This window comes from Molothrus aeneus, chromosome 1 (assembly GCF_037042795.1).
Source record: "Molothrus aeneus isolate 106 chromosome 1, BPBGC_Maene_1.0, whole genome shotgun sequence".
Taxonomy (NCBI): Eukaryota; Metazoa; Chordata; class Aves; order Passeriformes; family Icteridae; genus Molothrus; species Molothrus aeneus.
The window spans coordinates 24,561,787-24,585,474 of NC_089646.1; the positions used below are offsets into that span (position 1 = coordinate 24,561,787).

The 23,688-nt window shown below is 42.7% G+C and overlaps 2 protein-coding genes across 3 annotated transcripts in view; both read left to right on the forward strand.

The window, feature by feature from the left end:
• The first annotated feature begins 1,405 nt into the window (after positions 1-1,405).
• LOC136565314 (guanine nucleotide-binding protein G(I)/G(S)/G(O) subunit gamma-11) lies at positions 1,406-5,045 on the forward strand. Of its 2 annotated transcripts, XM_066563954.1 has the most exons (3): positions 1,406-1,523; positions 1,651-1,754; positions 4,607-5,045. In XM_066563954.1, the coding sequence occupies exons 2-3, from the start codon at positions 1,659-1,661 to the stop codon at positions 4,730-4,732; spliced, it is 222 nt and encodes a 73-aa protein (XP_066420051.1). In that variant the 5' UTR covers positions 1,406-1,523; positions 1,651-1,658; the 3' UTR covers positions 4,733-5,045. The 2 variants fall into 2 exon arrangements, with proteins under 2 accessions (XP_066420051.1, XP_066419971.1); XM_066563874.1 differs by lacking the exon at positions 1,406-1,523 and having other exon boundaries at positions 1,541-1,754.
• Positions 5,046-5,176: 131 nt separating this feature from the next.
• The window catches only part of LOC136558744 (probable acyl-CoA dehydrogenase 6), a 75,495-nt gene continuing 56,983 nt past the window's right edge, over positions 5,177-23,688 (forward strand). The window contains exons 1-2 of the mRNA XM_066553418.1: positions 5,177-5,299; positions 17,319-17,439. Coding sequence (XP_066409515.1) covers positions 5,177-5,299; positions 17,319-17,439 — 244 coding nt within the window. The remainder of the gene's footprint in view (positions 5,300-17,318; positions 17,440-23,688) is intronic.

Sequence of the window (23,688 nt, forward strand, 5' to 3'; positions counted from 1 at the left end):
AGACAGGTCAGTGAAAGCTTTCCATTACAGAGCTATGGACACCAAATTCTTCCCACCCCAACCATGTCAGTGGTGTGCCAGAGCCCACCTTCAGCTCACTCCTGCACCCTACACCTGCCTCCACCACATCACATGCTTTCTGCCTCTGCACACCACAATGTTTCTGCCCCCACCTACAGCCCAGGCTGTTCTGAGGCACTGGCCAGCCACCTCCTTCCACCTGTTTTGACTGGCCCAGGACCAGCAGCTGGTGGGGTTTGGGAATGCAGCTGTCAGTGTAGGTCATGGGTGTGTAGAAAGCGCATGCCACCAGCTGGGGAGGGGAAGATAGTAGCCATAAAGAGAGGAAGAGAAACTGATTTTAGTGAACTGGCTGAAGTAAAACAAATACAAACCCCAAGGGCACTATAGGAGCAGCGCTGGAGAAGATGTAAATTTTACATGCTGCTGACAGCTGCTTACAATCTGGTGAGTAGGAAGAGGTTGGAGAAAGCAGTGTGTTTAACAGGAAAAAAAAGAGGAGGAAAGTGGGAGGGCTAACTGCCTATAAAGATCTTTGAAGTGGCAGATAACAGAAGGACTGCAAGCCCATTTTAATGGCCTGTAGCGGTGTTCAGTCTCAGGGGTCCTGAATTGTGCTTCCATTGCCATTTGTAGGAAAGCAGCTGCTCGGATGAGAGATGCTAGGTGATGTACAAGCATGCATGGAGGGACCCCTTGGTTTTTAAAGCATAGAAACCTATTTGGGATCTAGACCTCAAAACCATATGCAACCACAGGAGAAGAATTTCCTAACTCTTTCTTGCATTTTCTGAATGCATCACTTCCCTTATGCTGAGTACTCCATCCCAACACCTGTCATAACTCCACGTGTTTGGAGACCCTTGTGCAAGCCAGGCACAATAACCCTTTTATGTAGTGTTGCAATTCTGCTTTGCAGACATACCTACCAAAAAGTTGCAATGTCTGGCATTGATGGGCTGGCCACCTGTTGAGGCACTTTATATGGGAGCGGTTTTTTCCCCTCTCTAACTTAGTCCAGTTCATCTGTAGTGGTAATGCACAAGTATTGAGGAAGGTACCCATGCACACCACCTGCTTCTGCCTTAGCAGCGGGGGAGAAGAACACAGAGCTCAAGGATGCAGGTGGCACAAAGCATGAGTCATTTCTATGGCCGAGAAGTGCATGGGGGGAAGATGGTGGGGAGAAAGATCTCACTGCTGGGCCAAAAGCTCCAGCCGACCTCGCTGCTCTTTCCCCGTTCTGGAGTTGCAGAGGGTGAAGCCAGGAAGGTCAGCACAGGAGGGTCTTCTAGCTCCCGGCTCCTGCTGGGATGGCCGGACCTCCCTGCGCTGGCAGGGCCTGTGTCAACGCCCCGGCAGCGGGGCCGGGCCGGGCTCTAATCCTGTTAGGGGGGATTAGCGCGCAGGTTTAAAGGCCGGAGCGGCGCGGGGAAAGGGTGCGGGCGCGCTGGAGAGGAAGCGGCCGCCGCCGAGCAGCGGGGCAGCCCGGCCGGCAGCGTGTGAGTGAGCCCGGGGGCGGGCCGGGGGCGGCCGTCCCGCAGCCCCGCCACCGCCCGGGGGCTCCGGCCCCGGCGCCCTCGCTGCCCAGACGTAACCTTTTGTCCTCACTCCCTGCGCGCTTCGTAGTGTAGACGATGCCAGCCATCAACATCGAGGACCTGAGCGAGAAGGACAAACTGAAAATGGAAGTGGAGCAACTCCGGAAAGAAGTGAAGCTGGAAAGGCAGCCGGTGAGCGGGCGCGGAGAAGGAGCCCGGAGCTGCCCGGGGCTGGGTGTGGAGCGGGGAGCGAGCCCGTTCCTCCCGGGGCAGCGGGGCCGGGCGCGGCAGGGGCGGCGGGGCTGTGGGAGCCGCTCGTCCGCAGAGCCCCGACTGTTTTGGGACGGCCGCGGTTTGCACCGACGGTCCTGCCACCACTTTGGGTCAGGGGCCGGAGACGGCGCTGTTGGCACAGCGCTGCTCACACCGCGTAGGAGCGCCGGTCCTTGCCGGGAGTGGCTGTGGAGCCCGGGGGAAGGAGTGCATCATCGCTGGGATAAAGCGCCCCGAGGGGCTGGCACGGGGCGGCCCTCCGCGGCAGGATTTGGCACCCCTTAACTTAATCCCGGTGGATTTGGCACCCCTTAACTTCCCCTCCCCTCGAGTCCCTGGCGCCCAAGGCCGGCACAAGACCGCCTTGCCAGGCGAGGGAGGAGCACGTCGCGCTGTTCCCCTGTTCTGTAGCAGAACGCCCAGGGACGTGCTGGTGCTAGGGGAGGGGTGGTCCTCCCCTGGGAAGCCAGGGGAGCCCTGTCGCGGCACTACACCCTGCCTGGCCCCTAGCCGGGTCTCGGCTGCCCGCGTCCCCGCCCCGCTTCCCGTGCTGCGCAGTGCCCGGGCAGGAGCCAAAGCACCGCCCGTGCCGAGCGGGGATCCACCCAGCCTTGTTCCATGGACATGTAGACATTCACACTGATTGTTCCTTCCCACAAGTACTTTCCCCTTAAAGGTTTATGGGTTTGTACATTTTCTATAGACGAAAGATGTGCAGAACTGATCTTGGTCCATGATGAAACAAATTTTTATTTTTAATTTTGCATGCCAGCAGAGGCAAATTACACCTAAATAAACCCTTCAAGTTAGGACCAAAAATACATTTGTATGTAGGAATCAGTAGCATTAGTCATGTTGATTACATTGAAGGTCTAGGTTTTACCCCAAGAATAAAAATGCCAATGATGAAGTTATGTTTTAGCTGTGAGTTGGGTATCAGTGATTGTAGATGTTACAGTATAGTCTAAAGCTCCAGCAGTATTGAGGGCTCAACACCCAACTAGTGTTGATACCTATGTCATCTCTCAGAGATGATTCTTAGACAACTGAAATACACTCTGCAGGATATAAAGTTTTGGAAATAATAATAATTTCAAATACTTGTCTACATTTTGGAATAAACCAAAACCCTGATCACTTTAGGAAAATGGGTATTTTTCAATTTTCCTGTAGTGAAGCATGCTTAATTCTACCAGTGCATTGTAACAGGAGTTTCACTGTGAGAATGAAATTGGTGTTGTAGTTGCCACGGTCCCCTGGTACCTGTATGGGTGTTACAGGGACTGGGAAATGCAGAAACCACATTACTGTTGGTACCAAAAGAAAAACATCAGCCAAAATTTTCTTGACCCCCACTAACAACTTTACAAAATAAAAAGGAAGTGGCCTTTGGAATGAATAAAAATTTCTAAATGTATGTTTAAGCAGGCTTTTTTTCTTTTAAGTGAAAGTGATCCTGGCAGTGCTGACTGAAGTAAAACCCTGGTCCTTCATGTACTTTGGCGTGCAACTGTACTATGGTGTTAGGTGCTCCAGTTTGAATGAACAAAGTCGGCAAGGCACAGAAGAACAAGACACGTGTAATGGGATTTCTAGGTGCAGCTTCTTCTTTGCTCTAAGGCAGCTAGATCTTATTTTATGCACTGTTTAATTGGGAATTAACTCTGTTCTTTCTGATGGCTTAAAGCTTAATTTTGCACAGGCCATGCTCTGTTGTTTGTGATGCAGCAAGTAAATTCATTGGTTCTCTTGTCATAGTTTTACCTTTGAAATAAAATATAATTAACAGAGGAGGCAAGAGGCCTTAAATTAGAAATACTAATCATCTAGTGGCCTGGCCAACAGCTGGTTCCCGCTGCTGACTCTGCACAGCAGTACCACTGCAGGGCCTGCGGGTAGGAAGGGAGGAGGTGGGGACAGAGCAGGTGCTTATCTTCAAGCATGTCAGGTATTTGAGCATCTAGGGACAGTTTCTGCTGACACAGAGCAAGAGATGTGTGTGCACAAGGAACCTCAGGAGCCCCAGACTTTCACTTATGCACTCTCAGCCACAGACACCACTACCACATGTGCTGCATTGGCTCCCGTGACAGTGAACAGAAACTAAACACCCTTCTTCTTCATAGGTGGGTTCTATTCAGGCTTGCCTACATCAGTGCTAGTTTGGTATGAATGCTATGGGAACTGTTATGGTCTCAAAACACAATAGGCTCTTTTATTAACCATTGTTTGAAATAACCCCAGGTAACCAGTAAATAAATTGTCTTTCCTAGTTAGACTCTCATTCAAGGTGCATCATTGCTATAGTAGAACTGCAAAGTAAGAATTGGTATTACCACTGAAAAATCATTGCTGAATGTTTTGTTTGTGAAAAACACATAAAGCCATCAATACTTTGAAACTGAATTTCAGTTTCTGACCCTGAAACTGACCCTGAAACTATTGACCATAAGTCATGCTGGTGCTGAGGGAGAGTGTGATCCGCAGCTTAATAAAACTAGATTGGCTAATTATGAACACAAGTTTAACTATGCAGCAACGGCTGTTTGGAGTGGCGTTTACATTCTCAGAGACGCTCACCTGTTCTGTCAATATCAGGCTGTGAAAAGAGAGGAAGGAAGCTGAGTGTGCACGTGCTTAGTGCTCTGTGGCCAGGTATTTTATGCTTGGTGGGAAGGTGAATGAGAGAGAATATAAATTCATGGGTTTCCTCTACTGATGAACGTTTCCCGCGGCCGTAACGCAGCCACTTTTCTGTCCTTTCCCTCGAGGTGTCCAAGTGCTCCGAAGAGATCAAGAACTACATCGAGGAGCGGTCGGGAGAGGACCCGCTGGTGAAGGGGGTCCCCGAGGACAAGAACCCCTTCAAGGAGAAGGGAGGCTGTGTCATCGCTTAGGAGAAGGAGCCCCGCGCCTGCCCCTGGAGCAGACATTCCTCCCGTACCCTTAGGGAGCGACTAGCGTGTCCCCACCGCCGCCGGTCTGTGTCGAACGAGCACAGGAGCGGATTTCTTTTTATTTTCTATTTCTCCTTACAAAAATACAGAAACCCTCGCGAAAGCTGCCGAGCCCCGCGCCGGCCGCTGGCCAGGGCCGGCTGTGCCCCGCTCCCCGCCGTGGCCGGCCTCTGTCGCTGCGCGGGGCCCGCTCGCCACCCGCTTGTCGGTCGCTTCATGGCTGTTCGTTGGCATTAAAGAAAACCTGCCCGTACCCCGAGAGCTGCCGTGACTTGCTGCCGGGGCGAGAGGAGGGGGAGGAGGGGCGGGGCGGGGGCTGCCAGGCGCCCCGGGCTGGCTGTCCCAGGCGCCTCTCCCGGCCTTTGCCCGGCACTGGCGGCGGCCATGGCGCTGCGCGGCGGGCGCTGGGCTCGGCGCCTGGGCTGGGCGCTGCGGGGCCGCAGCTCGGGGCCGCGGTACGCCGGGGACACCCCGCAGCACCGCGACCTGCGGGAGGCCCTCCGGAAGGTACCGAGGGGCGACCGGGCAGCGGCGAGACCGCGGGACACCCGGCCTCGCCGCCCCGTGCGGGGAACGAACCAGGGCGAGGGCAGCGAGCCGAGAGAACGGCTCGGGGTATGCTTAAATGAGTAAACTTCGCTCTGCCAAGGCCAGAAACGGAACCGTGCGTTCCTTGCCTGCGGGTGACCCGCCGGGTGGCAGAGCCCTGCCCGGGGCTGCAGAGCAGGGCCACCGGGCACTGTCCCCGTTCTAGAGGCGCACGACCGACGCATAATGGGAGTCTCCTGCAAAACTCAATCATAAATCAAGAAGAAACGGAGCGCTTCTGGTAACGTAGCATGTAGATTGAGTGCCAAATGGCAACCTGCAAGAACAGTAGTGCTGGCGAGCTCTGTGTAGTCCATGTCAGTGAGGCCAGTGTCACCTGTAGATCTCCGTGGTACTCCGTGGTTCAGGGCGCCTGCCGAAGCCAGAGAATCAGCAGGTTCGGCTGTAGGGAGCCCTGGTGTGGTGCCCACTGCAGGGCCAAGCACCAGTGGGAAAGAGAAATCCACCTTTAACCTATGAAAGGCTGAGAAAAGTGCTGGAGTTCAGTACCTGCTGCAAGGGCCAAACACCATTATTGTGGCCACCACATAAGAACGTACAATGGGTTCAGGTGAAGGGAATGTAAGGACTTATCTCGGATTGCAGGCAAGTTTCCAAACTAGCTGGCATGCAGTGCTCTGCTGTAGTTTTTTAAAAACAGTATGCTCTGGATTGCCAGATACTTTCATGTGAGTTTGGAGCTATGCTGTCGTATCTTTCATGGATGCTTTTAAAAAATACTTGCAGAATCTTGTGTTTCCCTGAATACACTTAATTGTTTCCAAACTTCACCTCCAGTCCACCGTGGACAAAAGATAGTGGAGTTTCTTCTGAAGGTAAGATTTTTTTAAACTTTCACACCTAACATATTTGGGATATGTTAAAATATCCCAAATCCAGTGTTTGGGTCAGATTTTCTGTCACTGAGATCTGTTATCATTGAGCTTTGGGAGAAGGGGATGTATCTTCTGTGTTATAAAAAAGAAATCCAAGCAAGGAGGAAAAGAGACCCATGATTTGTCACTTTCTTAGTAAATTAGTTTCATTACTCTACATTCCTGGACTCTTTGCAAAGCAGAAATAAGATGATACAGAGAGAACCAGAAGCTGGAAATGAATCCTCACCTGGATTAATAGTGTAGAATTTTGTAGTTAATACCATTGTGTAAAATTTGTGCTGATTCTGTCTGGAGAGAACCTTCATATATCTGTGTATCTGCAGAGCTATCTGCCTAATGAACTTGTTCCCTGGCATGCTGCTCTTCATTACCTGCCCAGGGACAACAACTGCATTAATAAAAAATTCATGTCATGAAACGCAGAGGACAAGGCCAGAGGTTGTAAAGGAGGTAATCTGGTTGTTTTGTCATGGATAGGTTAAGGCACACATTGTTTTGTATCTCAAGTATTTGCAGATGTGTATTTATTGAGGACAGGGGAAGTAGCTATATTAGTGTCTGCTAGTGCAGTGTTTGCTGCTCTGTTGTGTGACACACTGCTTTTTTAAAATAAAACTTTCCCCTCCTTTTCCCCTTGTTTTTATGCCCTCCATGCCTACTGAAGAGCAGATAACAGTATGCTCTACCTTGCTGGGTTCAGTGCAGATAATTAAATCATGGGCTAAGAGGGAATATGATGCTACATTTATCACATAAAGCCCTGTGATGAATATATTGTAGAATAAATCACAGTAGACAATATAAACCCGCTTTTTTCATTCCCCCGCGTTTAAAAAAATGCTTATATAGCACTTATTTTAGATTTGCTTTGATCATATTGGAAAAAAATAAAAATCACTATTTATGTCAAATCGAGTCTGATGTTGTTCACACAAAGCTTCTAGCAATCAATGTTTGTTTTGTCTTAAGTTAAGCCTTTCTCTAGTGACTTTAGGATAAATTGAAAAGTGTCCCCAGAGTCTTTGGGAGAGAATGACCATTCAGTACCTGCAACACATTTTAAGTATACCTGTTATATATACTGAGGCACCCTTTCCAGTAGCCAAATCCAGATGCGAGCACCAGAGAAATCAGAGAAATGAGCAGTGCAATTCCATGAGTGAGAACTGGGGGTTTTGTTTGTTTGTTTGCATTAATTTTATTTTTTAGTGTATTAACGTACTTTAAATGATCTATAATTTCCCAATTGTTCTGAGCAGGATGAGGAAGAGACTCTTATAATTCCAGGGGGCTGTTTTTAGCAAGGGTATTGAAGTAATTCTGTGAGTGGTTTCCTTTACAGCTTTATAGGTCACCACCCTTCCTCTTGGAAATTGAAAACGTAACTTTTCCTTAACTTGTTGAACAATGCTTGCAGTACACTGGTATCCTACAGCTTGCTTCAGTAATTACTACAGCTGGTTTGAAGAAAAAAGTTTAACTTATTCTGTGTATGTGTGTCTAACAGTATTCATATATATACAGAATGTATATGGGCTGCTTATTTGTCTTTTTCTCTGACATTAGTAGGAAGAAACTTTGGGAAATGGTGAAATTTGGCATACATTTTGCTAGAGCTGCATGTAATGTAAAAATGACATTTAGTTTTGTGCCCAGTGGTGACTGAGTATAGTTACACTGTGTTGTATGTCTGTAGCATGAGAATTTCCCCCCATGACAATGAGACTCCCCCAAGGGACACTGCTTCATTGTTTACCACTCTTGGCTTGTATGTCATGAGTTTCTATTTATTAATATATATCAATATATTTTTGCAGCAGTTAATGTCTCTTTGTATTAGAGCATGCAGGATCTGAAATTAATATTGACATTTCCTATAACTTTCTGGTAAAATTTCTGTAAATATTCCATCAAAATAATATGGTTCTTTCTGACTACCTGCAAAATAATGAAGGGTGACAACATTGGGGCACCTTGGATGGAGGGAGTTTATTTATCACTGTAAGAAATCATAAACCCCTGCCACAGGATGGTGAAGTAATAGCTTGTTGGTATTAGAAAGAATCACTTAAATGCCAGTTTCTCACTAAGTTGGAAGAGAGAAAACATGCAGCTGAATCTGAACAATTACATGACTGGCACTTGCGATTTTAAAACCTAATTTATCATACACCCCAGTTAAAAGCTTCTGGAAGAAAACAGTTGGATGTGACACTGGCAAGGCTCACAGATTCTGCACTGACTGCCCTTCTGTCTAAGGGAAGCAAAATGTATTCCCAGTTCTGGGGTATTGCAGTAGTCTTTTTCATCTTATGTCTGCCAGAAACATCACACAAACATTTAGGGGCTAATTCTCTTGCTGGTACCAAGAATTTTTGATAGCAATTTATCAGAGAGGAAATCTTCATCATTGAATTTTGTTGTTATTGGAAGAGGCAGCTGGGATACACCACTATAATATGAGAGACCATCAAGTACACCTACTAGTGCCCTACCAAGAAGTGCTTTTAAATCAGTGTAGGAGAACAGGAGTGGAAAAAAATGAGGTACAGTTTATTTAAGCAAGTTCTGTAAAAAGCTTTTTCTCATAATAAGAAAAATGTCACTCTCTGTACAAATGCTTCAGTGTGTAGCAAAACTGCAATTAAGGCAATTTTGTAATCAGTGTTCCTATTTGTTACTTGGTGTCAGAGTAGAGCTGACATTGAGATTGAGTTGTTATGTCCTAACACTGGATTTTTTTTTCCTGCCTCATATCAGTTAGAACAAATTTCCACTGTATCTAGTTAGACTTTTCAGTGAACAGTTTTTAGTACAACTATGCCTAGTGGATATTTTTGTGCCTCAGATCTAGCTATTATATTGCTTTATCATTGCCACATTTGATTAGGCAATACAGTTATGCATTTATGACAACTAAAATTTTGTCTTAATAAGCATTTTATGCCTGAGGAAAAAACTGAGGTTGAGACTGGTTTTGTCTGACAGTTCAAATGTGATGGTGTGGGCTGCAGTGAGAGAACTTGTTTTGTTCCTCCAGGGATGTAGATTCAGAAGGAGGACCCAAACCCCAGCATGCCAGCCTCTGATGGACATTAAACTCTATCTAATCAGCACCTCTGTGCTGGAAAGTATGATTTGCAGGTGCAAGAAAATCTCTGTGGTCACTTGCTCAGTCCTGTATCTCTTTCATAACTCAATACAAGTAGCCTGGATACAATTCCAGAGGCCAGAGCTCTCCGTCACCCAAAATGCTTGTCCCAGATCAGTGCCTAGATTGGCACAGCACACATTTTTGGTCTTGTAGGACTACCCTGGTTTAAAAGCCTCTGCCCTCAGATCCTAGGAATAGCTGTGCCCTCAGCACTTGGTTTTTTACAAATTTTGGGATCCTCCCTTTTCTGCCATACTCTTGGATAGGGCAGTTGAAAGGGGTGTATTTGCGAGTCTGCAGGGACTGCCAAGACACTCAGGTCTGCACAGGAGGGATTTGTCTTTGCAACTGTCTTTGGAAAAATGACATAAGGAGGTGGTGTTGGCTGGGATCATGTGTGTTCCTTCCCAGCTGGAGCTGCCTTCTAGCCTCTCATTCCTCAGGAAATGGTTGGGCAGGGCTCAGCTCCAGGGTAGGGGGCTGAACCTTTCATTTTCTTAGCATGGTGATGATGTGTGCCCTCTCTGCTTCAGCAATGGGGCCCCCAGATGTGCAAGCAGCTGCATGGGGTGGAGGGCAGGACATGCTTCTGGACTCCTTGGTGAACTTTTAGCTTTTTAAGAGTTCAGTAAGTATTGGCAAAAACTTTGTAGTTGATTCAGGGTTTGGATTTTTTGGTTTCCTGAAGTAAAAACTGTAGTCAGATATATGGGATCAAAAGATAATCAGTATGCAAATTTCTGAACCAGTAATCAGCCTTGCTTTACCTATTAGGTTTATTGCAAGGAGCTGCGTTGCAGTGAAAAGGAAGAAACACAATGATTTAAACAGAAACATGTCTAGATACTGACAAATGAATAGACCAGGCACAATTGCAGAATACTTATAAAGTGCGTGCTTTTTTCCCATGGAAAATCAGATTTTGTAAAAATAGATGAGGACAGGTGTGCTTTGTTACGCAATGAGAAACTGCCAGCTCTTACATTATAGGGTTTTTCCCTCCTCTATTTTTTTTCCCTCTGAGAAAGGGAAAATTTCCTTTAGTAACTGTTCGTTCCTGTATTTGGTGATCACTGCATTCTTTGGTACCCAGTGCAGTAGCAGATTGCAGATTACTTTGTTGCCTGTGGCACAGCTTAATTGAAGGTACAAAAATGAATTGTTGTGCTCTAATTAATCAGTTTTAACTGCATGTATTTCCCATTTAAGCCTTATATTTTCCAGCTATTAGGAAAATTTTCTGGGTTTTTTCTTTATATAAGCCTACTCAATATTGGTTTAAAATCCATTGGAATCTTCTCTGGCAGGTCAGTTCTGGCCACAGCTCTGTGCAGCAGGATTGGAGAAACCCTTTTTTTTTTTTCTTCTCAGTGATATATTCCAGCTGGCTTGAAGCGTCCTCTTCATCCAGTAGGTTTTTTTTCTCTGTGTGGGCTACACTTTGTCCTGCAGGCACCAAGTAGAGCTATTGGCTTCTGCATATGCCATGTATTAAAAGCTGGGGAAATCAAATGTTTGAAAAACTTTAGTCAAAATTAATTCATTTTTGGTTTTTTTTAATTATCAGGAAATTCTACATCTAGGACTTTTTTTCTGCCACATTTTTCAGAGTGTCACAAAATGGATGTCTACTTTTAAAGTGAAATTTTTCAGTTCAACCCCATATCATCATGGAAAATGTTTTCTTGGCTTGTTTCCAGAAACAGTCTGATGACAACTCAGGTTACAAAAGTTTCCATATCATCATTGAGGCCCAGCCTCAAGTCCCATGGCCAAATAGGGCAAATTTTTCATTGACAATTCTTGTAGCTGATCATTTGCCCAGGTGTGTCACATGACATATTTGGCTGGGTACCAGCTGGGAATATTGAGTAAGAGATGCATATTGTGTCCAAATGCCAAATCTTCTATATTATGGGCAAGAAAAGACTTGTCTGTGAGGCAGAGAAGTGTTTCAGCAGCATCTGGGACATTTGCTATCTGGACATGACCCCTTGCAATGAGTTATATTTTACATACATCTCCTAGGTGAGCTCCTAACAAATAATAACAACGCATGTTTTCATAGGAAGATCCAGGGCTATCCCCCTCGTTTCAGTTAGTTTTAAAAAATCCCCAAAAACAACAACAACAAAAAAAAACCAACCCAACACCCCAAACAACCCCCCAAATAACCCAACCACAAAGAAAACAATCCCCAGAAAACAGTCCTGCAAAACTTCCTGAAGACCTTTGCCCTGTGCTGGAGGTGCATCCTGAAAGAGGAAGCAGTAGGCTGCCGCTTTGCTCTCTAGATTACTGCAGACCACGGGCAAGCCTGTAATGAAGGATTTTCCTTTCCAGAAGAAAATGTGCTAAATAACTTTGTGTGAGCAGGCAAGGTTAGCACTGGAGGGAACATTTTCTGGCTGCTGTGTGGTTAAATCATATTTGTTTAATGGGGTTATTTTTAGCCTGTTGGGGTGTTTTAGGTCACATACTGCCTCTGCTTCTGCACCCGATGTCATCGCAGACTGAATGATTGCCTCTTCTGCTGCGGCGCTGACCCTGTCAGGTCAGGCTCTCCACCACCATGCTGGGTGATCCAGGCATGTGGGCAGCTCCTGGCTTCTGCTAGGGTCTCCTAGCATGTGTCATGGGGGCTGGAAGCACAGCACTGCCATCCATCCTGCCAGTGCTGGAGAGACTTCATAAATGCAGGACATGGATTTGCCTACTGTGTGCCATAGACATTCTCATCAGTGAGCTGCCATGGCAGAAGCTGTCTCTCCACAGCCTCTCTAGTAGGGAGCAGCTACAAGGAGCTGACCTGCTTCTCTCACATGCCTATATTCCCCCACAGTTCTGTCCTGAACATGTTTCCACACCTCAGTCTCCTTCCCTGTGGCCTTTCCCTACCTTTCTGAAGAGTATTACTGGGAAAGGATTGTCCATCAAACTTTATTTAGGACTTTGGAAGAGTCTTGAGAGAGTCAAGGAGAGCTGTGAACTCCAAGCCCTGGAGTGAGAAGAAATGAGTAATATATTCTGAGAAACTCATTCAGGTGTGCTGGGATGCATTCCTTGGGGGAACCAAGATGGAGATCAACATGTGGGAAGTTGGCAGCTGCTCTTTGAAATGGGGACTATTTTTCCACATGTTTTTCACAGGGTCATGAAATGAATGTCTACTTTTAAATTGAACTTTTTCATTTCAACCCCATATCATCATGGAAAACCTTCCCTAGGTCTTCTGGGCAGCAGCTGAGAAGAGCTGCACAGGCTGCACATGTGGCCAGTCAGGAGCTCACCAGTGGGGTCCTGGCTGCCTTGCACTCCTGGGGTGGGTTTCGGTGTCCAGGTCTGGTAGCACGAATGTGTGGCCCATGGGTTTGCCTACCTCAGCTTTGCGTTTATTTTATTTTTTTTTGCCTTAGCATCTTTCTAAAGTACTACCTTGACCTCAGTACAGTGTTGCTACAATGCTGAGTTGTCTCACTGTGCAGTCATTACTCCTTGTGGTTTTGATTAAAACTGAAGGGAAAATGTAGTTTTGAAGGCTGTTAATTATTTGCTTTATTTATTGCTGATATAGAAAGCAAAGAAATCTCTGGTCTATTACCTCTTGTTTGAGTCATTGTTGCACTAATGTCTAGGTACAACCACTTGAGAACTGTCATTAGTGGTTTGTTGTTTATTTATTTGCTTTTTACATTAAAGATCCTATTAACTGTGTCATGTTTGCTTATTATATCAATAGAGCTAAGTTCAATTACTGTAACTTGATTTAAAGGGGAAAAAATTCTGCTTCTAACATAATATGGAATAGTTATGTCATAAAATCATAGAATCAAAGAATGGTTTGGGTTGGATAGGACCTTAAAGATCTTCTATTTGCAGCCCCCCTGCTCTGGGCAGGGATGTTGGACACCAGATCACCTTTCTCAAGGCCCCTTTCAACCTGACCTTGAACTCTTCCAGGGACAAGGCATCCACAGCTTCTCTGGGCAATCTGTTCCAGTGTTTTACTACCCTCTGAGTAAAGAATTTCTTCCTAACATCTAATCTAATCCTGGCTCCACAGACTCCATTTGATCTTCTTAATCCAAAATACCTTTTTCTTAGACATTTTTCTCTTGCTTCTCTAATAAATTACTCTAATCTCAGCTGAGGTATAATTCACAGGAAGCTGTAGTAAAAATTTGTGTAATTTTTTAAGAATTCAGTTTTTTGTTTCAAAAATTCATCATCTTGCTAATAGTGTGCTGAAACTGTACACTGCAAGGGGTACTTAGAAGAGGTATTGTGTGTAGAACTGGTGTGGTCTTTAATTTCTGAATTGCATGATAGGAGGTGAACATGCTGGTGAATAATGAAAAATAATCTTAATTGCTGTAAAAGTCATCTGTACATACTCTCAGTACCCAAATTAATTCAGGTACAGTTTCTACTGTTGTAGAATGCATTTATTTTAGAATTCAGAATTAAATGGCATTTCTAATTTTTCTGGGTAGTTGTTGATACAACTACAATATCAGCAAAAATACTGCATCAGCATCATATATTTTTGTTACTTTTCTCATTTAAATAACATACTAAGTTTCAGTGGAAAATAGTCAAAACTGTGGCAGTGATTTTCCTTGCTCTTTTCTGAAGAAAAACTAAAATTACCTGTTTCTAAAAAAATCTGAATTTATGTCTCTGTCCCCTCTCCAACCCTGCCATGGCATTTCCCCAGACCTGGGCAGGAAGCTACAGATGCTGTTTTCACAAAACTTTGTCAAGACAGTTTCTAATGAAAACACTTATTTTTTCTTACCATCATTCAACATGAAGTAAATTTATTGGCTTGATCCGTTTCCACTCTGGCAAGTATCCAGAGTGTTTTTAATAATTCACAGCTGATAACAGCCCTGAGGGCATTTTTGGAGGCTTCCCAGAGAACAGCCTGAGCTCATGCTGGGATTGAGGCTAAACCAAGGCTGCCTCCAGAGCCCATCTTTATTGTTCAGATGAAGCAGCCTGAGAAAAACACCAGTTCCATACAAACTGTTCAAACATACAGTTCACATGAGACTTACTGTGCCCTTGCTGTCAGGAAAAGAACAGTTTTTGTTGTGGTATACTGGTACTTCAGCAGGTAGGAAGGTTATATGGCTCCTTAATCAACTTTACATCCCAAATGCCATTGAGATTTGGACAGCTAGATCAGGTGGAAAGATTTATTTTGTGACTGGGAATATCTGTCAGATGACATCTGTAGTATGCTGTGCTAAATATTTCTACTTTTAGAAGTTTTAGATCTTGTTATAGTTGGTATCCTGGTGATGGAAGTCTAAATGCTGGACCCATGATTTCCATGTTTCTCATGATAAAGCACATATAAATAAGCAGACCAGATGCTCACATACTGCTGAAAGCTTGCTTCTGTGCAATTGCCAAACACTGCATGGATACTATAGGGTTTAAGTTAAGATCCCTACATAATATTTGCCTGAAGTTCAAGTGTAAAGTATTTTTCTGAGGGCACAAATGTGAGGAAATAGCTAAAGCCAAGGGAGGGGACAAATCAAGCCAAGGGAGGGGACAAATCAGATGGTTAAAGTACAAAGCATTATTTGACCTGTCTTCAGCAAGGTTTTAAACAAATGTTTAATTTTGTGATCATTCAGTAACTGCTGGCTCGACCCTTTAAAAATACCTCTCCTTGTTTCAATTAGCTTTTCTAGGAAGAGATGACAATACCCAGTAATGAGTGCTGAAGCACCAGCCAATTGAGGAGTACTGTAGTTCTTCAGGAATTTGGCTTATGTTTTAATGAGGTAGTACAAGGGAAGGTGTGCCCACAAAACCACCGTGAATGGTCAAGTACCTAAGAAGAAACTGTGGCTATCAGTATCTGGACTGTGGTTTAAAAAAAAAAAATTAAGGCCATACACAATTTATGGTTTATGCAATGAGGTTGTCTTTGGGGGTTTAATGTGTCATGCCAGGAAGACCTTGTTTTACTCAATTTGGCAAACTCACCTGGTAATAAATCAGTTCTGTTAAGCAATTTGAGTTTTGCTCAAAGTCACAGGAGCAAACCTGCAGAAATCATGGCTTAGTCATTGAGAATCTGCTTAACTTCAAAGGTAGCTTTGTATGTAGGCTACACAAAAACTTGGCCCAGTACCAGCTACAACAAACAAAACTCTGTGTTAGTATATTCACCACATATTTTTGCCAAGATCCATCAAAATACTGGAATAACTTTTTGTATGCTCTTTCCCTGGGTGTTATCCAGTGAGCATTGCCAGATGCTATAACAGCCAAAAAGGTGTAACCACCTTCAACATTGAGTGTCAGTGTCTTAGGGTCTGAGCATATGGGACATGGTAATATAGAAGAGAAATGTGACCTCTCCTAGACAGGGTTCTGCCAAGTATTTTTTTACTACTGACCATTAGGCCTGTGTTAATCAATATAACAGTGGGAGAAAGATAATAATTACTGAATGAGTTGAACATTCAGTATACAAATTTCTCAGAATTTGGTGAGAGAAGTGAAAAAGTGATTTTCCTGTTACCAGCATTCAAGTATGCTTATTTCTGTGGCCAGCTGGAAGACAGAAAGCAGCCATATATGGGCTGAAATTCTCCAAAGAATGTGCAATAAATACATGGTTTGAAGAAAGTTTTGCAGGGTCTCAAGAATCCAGCAGTCATGGAGGGAGAGGATTCTATTTCCAGCTTAAGAAATAGTTAGCACCACAGGACTTGTTTATTTAGTGGGGAAAAAAGACTAAGAGGAGTAAGTTCTTGAAATAACAAATTCTCTCTTCATGAAACAGCATAGTAGTTAAATCATGGTCCCAGGTTAAAGGCATTACCTTTCTATTGGGAACTGGTGTTTAGTTTGGACCCCCTCATGAGGCTGACCAAGGTGTGTGGTGCCCTTGGCTGCATGGCAGAAGCAGCCTGTGCCAAGGCCTGGTTTGGGCTGCAGAGCTGGGTGAAGGTGGGCCAATCCAGCTGCCTCATGATGAGCTGGTAGGCAGCAAGAACACACCTGCAGGCTGCCTACTTTGCTCCTTTCCCATAGCCATGGAAATCTGGGACTTTGTGGAGCAAAACGTCCAGCTCTTGTGCCCTGAAACCTGAAAGTGTTGCTGAATGTAGTGGCTGTACTGCAGTTGTGTTTTTCTTGCAAAGGGAAGGGAAGGGAATGCTGCAGCCTGAACAGTGTAAGGACTGTATTCAGGCAGCTTAGGACACTGACTTTTGGAAGGTGTGCAGCACTAGCAGTAGCACAGACAAGAGCTGCTCAGGGACTAGATTTGGAATATTATCAATTCTGGAAGAAGGTTATACTTTTCCAGTACATGTTGTGTCAGACTTGTGGGGAAGTTTAAATACAGACATGCTCCACACAGCACCAACTTCCTAGAGTGTTTCAGGCAAAAAGAGAGGAAATTAATCTTTTCTACTTGACTTGCTTGGAAATGTGTATGGTCATCAAGAACAGATCAACCTTTTTTGCCAAGGTTCTTTTGAGAATAATCCAGATTTCCTTTCTTGTCACTTTCTAGAAACTGTAACCCTACCTTCTAGAAAAGGTAACAAATAATGAGGGAAAGAGCCATTTTCATAGACCTTGGAGTGGCTTAAATTTGCCCAGATGGCCTGTTCTAGTAGTAATTGTTAAAATAATTACTTACATTTGCTTGAATACATCTGTTGTAATAGTTGTGGGTGAATGGAAAATAGGAATATACATCCGGAAGTAAGAAAATTAATGGGCTTTTCTCAGTATATTGTTTTTTCCTTTTCTTCTTGAATTTCAGTTTTTAGGTGAAAGTAGTCAAAAGCTTTTGTGCAGGATGCCTGTGTTTATAACTCGTACAATTTTTTTTTTCCAAATCTAGATCATTGACAAGGAGATTAATCCCTTTGTGGATAAGTGGGAAGAAGAAGGACAGTTCCCAGCACATAAAGTGTTTAAAATCCTGGGACAGGCTGGATTCCTTGGTGTGGATAAGCCAACAGGTAGGCGAGTGTGTAACTCCTGACTATTAATAATGATAGACTCAAAAGATTAATTCGCTTTTGCCCCAGGTCAAAGCATGGGTTGGAATTCAGTGCAAAGTTTGCTTATATTCCTCAGTCACATACAGAGTTACCAACTCTGCAAATACACAAAATAACATTGTTGCGTACTTTTTGATATTCTTCTAAATACAAACGTTAAAACCTGTATAACTATTATTTTAAAATTAGGGAAATGAACATCACTTCAATTTTCAACATAAAATCTGTATAAGAACTTTTCTTCTGCATCCAGATATGTATGAAATAATCCAGATCTTCATTAAAGAAACCACAATTTGTAGGCATTGGAAGCATTTTAAGATTTGGCTTATTGTACTGCCTGAACATGCAACCTCTCCATCACTTCAAAGGATGAGGATAGTGTGGCCTTCTGGCCATTATCCCCTAGATTGTCTTTAAAATGCATTATTCCAGCCCACAGAGGCCTGAACAGAACAGGAGGCTGATGACACAGAGAGCAGGTTTTTGTGTGTATGTTTATATATGTCAACGACCCAAAAAGTCCAGAGGAATAGGAAGTATTTCTGCTCTTCAGATAAGATACATATTCTGCTATCTATTTTTTTAATATGTGATATAATATATACTTGTTTTCTTTTCAAATGCTGCTGTTACATGTAGAATTCTTGGTGATTTTCTTTACCCTCATTTTCCTACATTCATAGCAGCCCAAAGTGTTTAACAGTTAACTGCAGATAATTTTCTATATGGGGTAGCTCACATAATCTTGGTATGCTACACCACATCATGATATTGCTAAGGCACAGGGTTCTGTGCAACAAATTATGTCTTTTTATCACTTAATTTCAGAGGAAATATTCCCTCTTGAAATGAACTCAGATTCTTATATTATAATGTGGAAGGTTTTCCCACAGCTGTTCAGCTGTTAGATCTCAGAGAAATGTTGGGCTGTGATTGTCTGACAAATCCAATTAGGTCTGAGCTGGTATTTCTTTACAGAAATGCTGACAGTTCAAGATTATGCTTAAGATCTATTTAAAGGACAAATAGGATTACTGGAGGAGAGAGAAAACCGCTTCTACTTTCTGCCATAATTGATAGGCAGATTTGAATTGCATCTCAGTGGGTCTCCTTTGCATTGCTGATATTCGTGTTGGGTGTAATAATGGTGCATTGCATGGCCGGCAGATTTCAGTTCTGCCTTCTTATATTCATCTCAGGGCATGCAGAGGCTTCAGCTGGGTTAAGGAACCTCAGTGCTGAAGGTGCTGCACATACAACAATACAGAGGTAGGAACTTTGTGTAACACTCACAAAATATCTGGACAAGAAATAACTGGAGTAAAATCCAGTGAAAAGTGAAGAAGGGACTCGTGGAGGTAAAGGTGGCACAGAAGGTTGCATGCACTTATTACACTTGTCATACTCATGTTTAAGACCATTTTAACTTTGGCTTTGATGTTTGCATCTAGCTGTTAATATAATTTATTTGACCTCTGCAGCTACATTTTATAAAAGGTATAAAAAATCGATAAAATCCTCAGCAACCTGTGATCCATCTCAGTTCAGTATTGTTGGGCACAGAACGTGCACCAACTCCTTGGAAGCTGTTGTCTTTGCAGCATTCAGTTGTGCAACAGGACGTCACCAGATCCAGCTTTGCTCTGTAATGGTGCAATGCCACCAGGTACATCTTGAAAGTCCTGAAACTTTCTCCTGATGGTAAGTCAAAGTAAGGTGTGTAACAGCGCAGTGTATGTAACTGCACAACTTTGGCAAAGCCTGAAATTCTTTGTCTTCTACACTTCTACACAGTGCTTAGGCTTGCTATATGATTAGTGTATACTGTAAAATAGAATTAAAAGATCCACTTTTATACTCTGCTCAGCCACTTCTGTTATTTAGTTGCTGTTTGCAGAGGAAGAGAAGCCTTATGAAATTTGAAGAAACCAAGAGCAGCCAGGAGCTTTGGAGGGTTGTTGCAGGAGAAGAAGGGAGGATAAATTGATTTGAGGAGAGCAATTGCAATGCAGAGCATTTGTGAGTTAACAGTCTGCCCTACTTTCTCTTTCACAAACCAAAATTATCATGTTGTATCTCTTCAAATCCAGATCATAAGACATTCTCTTTAAAGAGCGCTGTTTTTTTTAAAAAAGTTAATTCACTTTAGTAATACTTGCTATTTTGAAATACAAGTTTTATTGAATTTGTTTTCCAAGATCATTCTGTCAAGTTTGGAGGGTTTTTTTTCCTGCAGAAATAATTTTGAAGCTTTCTGATTGGGCAGAAATGGGTCACAAACTTGTTTTGCTTAGATAGAAGGAAACATCTGTTGGATTTTAGATTTGTTGAAAGTAGACTTTTTCCTGTGTAAACACCATTCCCTTTATGAACAATGAGCTTCTTCATGGGAGGCAGGTTTTTAAAAGAACGTGCCTTACATGTGTCCTTTATCACTGGAAAGTTTCTCTGTGTGGAGAACTGATTTGGGGCACTATTTGTGTTGCAAAAGCTCTATCAATTCCCACTGTATGCAGTTGCAGGCTACAAACTTGAAAAAGCTTTTCCTGTATCTTTTTTCACAGTTGTTTACACAGTAGTTGGTTCTAGTGAATATTGGCTGTAGTTCAGGATGTTCATTGGAGGTCATGTAAACACTGTGGGCAAAGCTCAGACATGCACCCATAATTGGAGAATTTTTAAGATCATCAGTAGATTTAATTTACTGTCTGGTCAGTTCTCTGCCAGAGAAAGAGTCTTCTCTTTGAACAATTTCTCTGCTCTGGTATTCTTGACATGACTCAAAAATAGTGCACATGTTAGTTTTCCTTAGGAAAGAGTTTGTTTTCTGTTACATTGCAAGATTCTTCCTTCTAGTAAAATACACGGTGAAAAGTGAATATAATTTATGCATAAAGAGTCTTTTTGTTGTATGCAAAATGTGCATAAATTTACTTCATTCAGGATTTAGAAGGAAAAAACAACATGCCTATATACTTATTATTCTTCATTTATATTTACTGTCTATTTCTTCTTAAATGATAAAATTCTGAGTTACTGAGCTACTGCCAGTCCCAAAACTAAGGGCAGAGAATATTAGGGCAGGCAGCAGAAATATTTAACCAGTCTTGGTAGTTTGCCATTGTCTGTTTTGCCAAGGGAAGTGGGCAAGACATATTCTTTGAACTGTTCTATGTGCAGATTAGATGAGATACTGGATTAAAAGTGGAAAATATCTGTGTGGTTATTTGTGATCTTATGGCTTATGAATCAAAGCCTTGGCTGTTGCTAAATTTTAGGATGTATTGCCAAAAATGCAGGCTCAAAATGTACTGTGTGCCTACGTATGCCAATGCAGATGATTAAAAGTTGTTTTATCAGCTGATGTAAAAGCACAGGAATCCTGTAAAGGATGGGAGAGAAGGGTTTGTGGGAGGGCAATGTTTCCTCTCCTGCATATTCACATGGCATCACTGTGAAACATGAGTGATAATGATGCCTGCTCTGGGTGTTTCATTAGTGTTTACACTGGCAGTACTGTAAGAATATTTAGTGGAATGCGTTAGCATCTAGAAATAATTATGACAAGTTTGTCCAAATAGTAGCCTTCATTTATTACTGTCAGACACCTAGCAGTGAATGTAGAAAATATGTTCTTCTATATTTCAGGAAAATTAAGTAACTGTGGTAGGATTTGCACATGGATGGGAAAGTGTAGCTCTACACTATCGGTCCCCTTCCTCTGCTGCTGGGACAAACGCCAGATTTGGGACTGGAGAAAGTAATAATCATTACCTTCTTGTCACTTCAGACAGAGAAGCATCTAATAAAAATAATGTTTCAAGTGTATGATTGCACTGCAATTGGAAAATGATACCTTCCCTTCAGAAAGTCTGCCATTGTCTGCCAGTTTATTACAAGCGTCTCTGTCTGCCAGTTTATTACAAGTGTCTCTGTGTTGAATGTGGGGAGGGAATATAGATCTGTACTGTCCTCTAAGGTTAATTCTGTTGTTTTCTTTGCAAGTATACATTTATCTGGAAAAATAAGACCTTGTGAGAGTTTGGGCATGGAGAATCACTTGGAAAAAATGTACGGGTTTTCTGTAATACTAAGCCTTGTTATTACACAGAATGAGCATAGAAGGACCAGGGAGGAGCAAAAACTAGAAAGGGATTTAGTAGTTCAGGTGAAACAGGATTCTGTGGTAACTTAGAAAGTCAATGGAAGGTGTTCAGGTACTTCTGTAGATAGAATTAGGAGCGATATATTTGTCAGAAGTGAATTAATTTACCCCAAACTGTTCCTGCATGGCAGTAGTGGACCAGCTGCAGTGCTTGTTCTTGGTTTAGTAGATTTAAGTATAGTCAGCTGAATTAACTGCGTGATCTTTTTCCCACTTAAAAAAGAGTGCAATAATCATTAATAAATAGTAGTATCACTCTAAAGGTTTGCAAGAGAAGCCTTGGGCCGTGCTTTCAGACACCAATGAACCAATAAATCAACACTCTCAAGTGTTTACCAGCTATAATCTATACCTGTTTTGCAATCAAGAAATAATTTTGATAGGCCTTCAAAAAGCAGTAGACCAAATCAGTCACTGCTTTATTTGAATCAATTTGATAACAAGAATTGTGATATGTGGCAGGGGTTTGGAGACCTTGATCAGATAAGAAATTTCAGATGCTTATTGGACCTTCTAATTCAGTGGATTGGATTGAAATCTCAGGAAAACAGAGTTTTGTATGTGTAGATACACCTGAGTTTTGTGTAGTTGAGACTTTTTTTCCCTTTCTCCACTGTTGTGAAATGCTGACTATTCAAGTCCCATTTGGTATCTTGCATGATGAAATTCAGTTGAAAATGGTAAGGGGGGGACAGTTTGCTACATTTCAGAGATCATCAGGTATTTCTGATCAGACAGAGAAATGAGCACTTGAGTTCACCTTTGGTTTTTCTTTAACTGTGAGCCTGACTTGGGAAATGGTTATGTTTCTTTTCTTCATGGCTGGTTGGGAAATGCAGTGTTACCTCTGGGAATAGCTTGTTCAGCTATCAGTAGCGGCCAGCAGAGAACTGACTTACTCAAGGACACTCAGTCTTTGCAGAAGAGATAATCTTCCTTTAAATGTGTTGTTGATAGAGGGATCAGATTAGTTCCTGGGATTCTGCTTTTGTGTTTCAGATAAGGCAAATCCTCACACTTGTGGCTTGTAATGCAGAACACAGCAGTATTTCATGCAGTTCAGGTGAGCTAATAACAATGCCTTAGGGGTCAGACGTAGGCGTTTCTGAAATCTGGTATGTGTACAGGTTATGTCAAAATTATATCGAGAAGGCAATTTAAAATGTCTCTTTCCTGGAGAAAGTTAGAAGCATCTAACTGGTAGCAAATGCTCAGTTATGTATGTGCAATTAATGCCTGAGCTTTTGACCCACATTTCTCTCACAGCAGACCTGCCATGCCAAATTCCCTTCTGTGAATCACAGGCTTTACACAAACTGTCAGACCCACGTGGTGTCTTGAATCTGACTTGGAGCACCTAGAATCTGAGATGAGAGTGTTACAAGCAGCTGTTACTGTTCTGTCCCTGTTCTACTCTGGGCTGTGCAGAAAACTCTGTCCTCTGTTGTGCTTGACTTCCCTCTAGTTTTGTAGGAAATTGTTGGGCTTGGGGATTTTCAAAGAGATATATCTGATAAAAATCTGATGTTCTTGATTTTATAGTTGTGAATAAGAGAAGAATGTGCACTAAAGAGAATAGTTGAATATATTAAAGAAATATGAAATAATATAACACCTGAAAAGAATATTGGGATTGAGACGTTATCAAGTAAGACATATTGTTCAGGAAGTTTTTATTAGAGGCGTCTTGCTTATTCTTTACTTCTGTAGATCAAATAGCAAGACTGTCTCTTGACAAAGTTGGCCAATGAATGAGGTTATACTGAAACAACCTGGATATTACAAATATGTCTAATTTACACATAACTGTCTTTTCCCAGCCTCAAGATTCTTGACATCTGTCATATACATAAATGGCATAATTTAAAAGCTTTCTGAAAGTATAAATGCACCTCTTATGCTTACATGTCAGTACACATTTGAAGTGTGGACCAACTGTGAGAGACAAAGTGGTAAGAAAAGTGTTCTTCCCATCACCAGAGTTGTACATACACTGAAATTTAATTTAAGTTTTCTGTTTTACAGAAAAAGTTTTGAAT

Excerpts from the sequence above, each read along its gene's own strand:
- LOC136565314 (XM_066563954.1), top strand. The coding sequence starts at position 1,659 with ATGCCAGCCATCAACATCGAGGACCTGAGCGAGAAGGACAAACTGAAA. Across the intron at positions 1,755-4,606 it reads TGAAGCTGGAAAGGCAGCCG|GTGTCCAAGTGCTCCGAAGA; the intron begins GTGAGCGGGCGC and ends CTTTCCCTCGAG.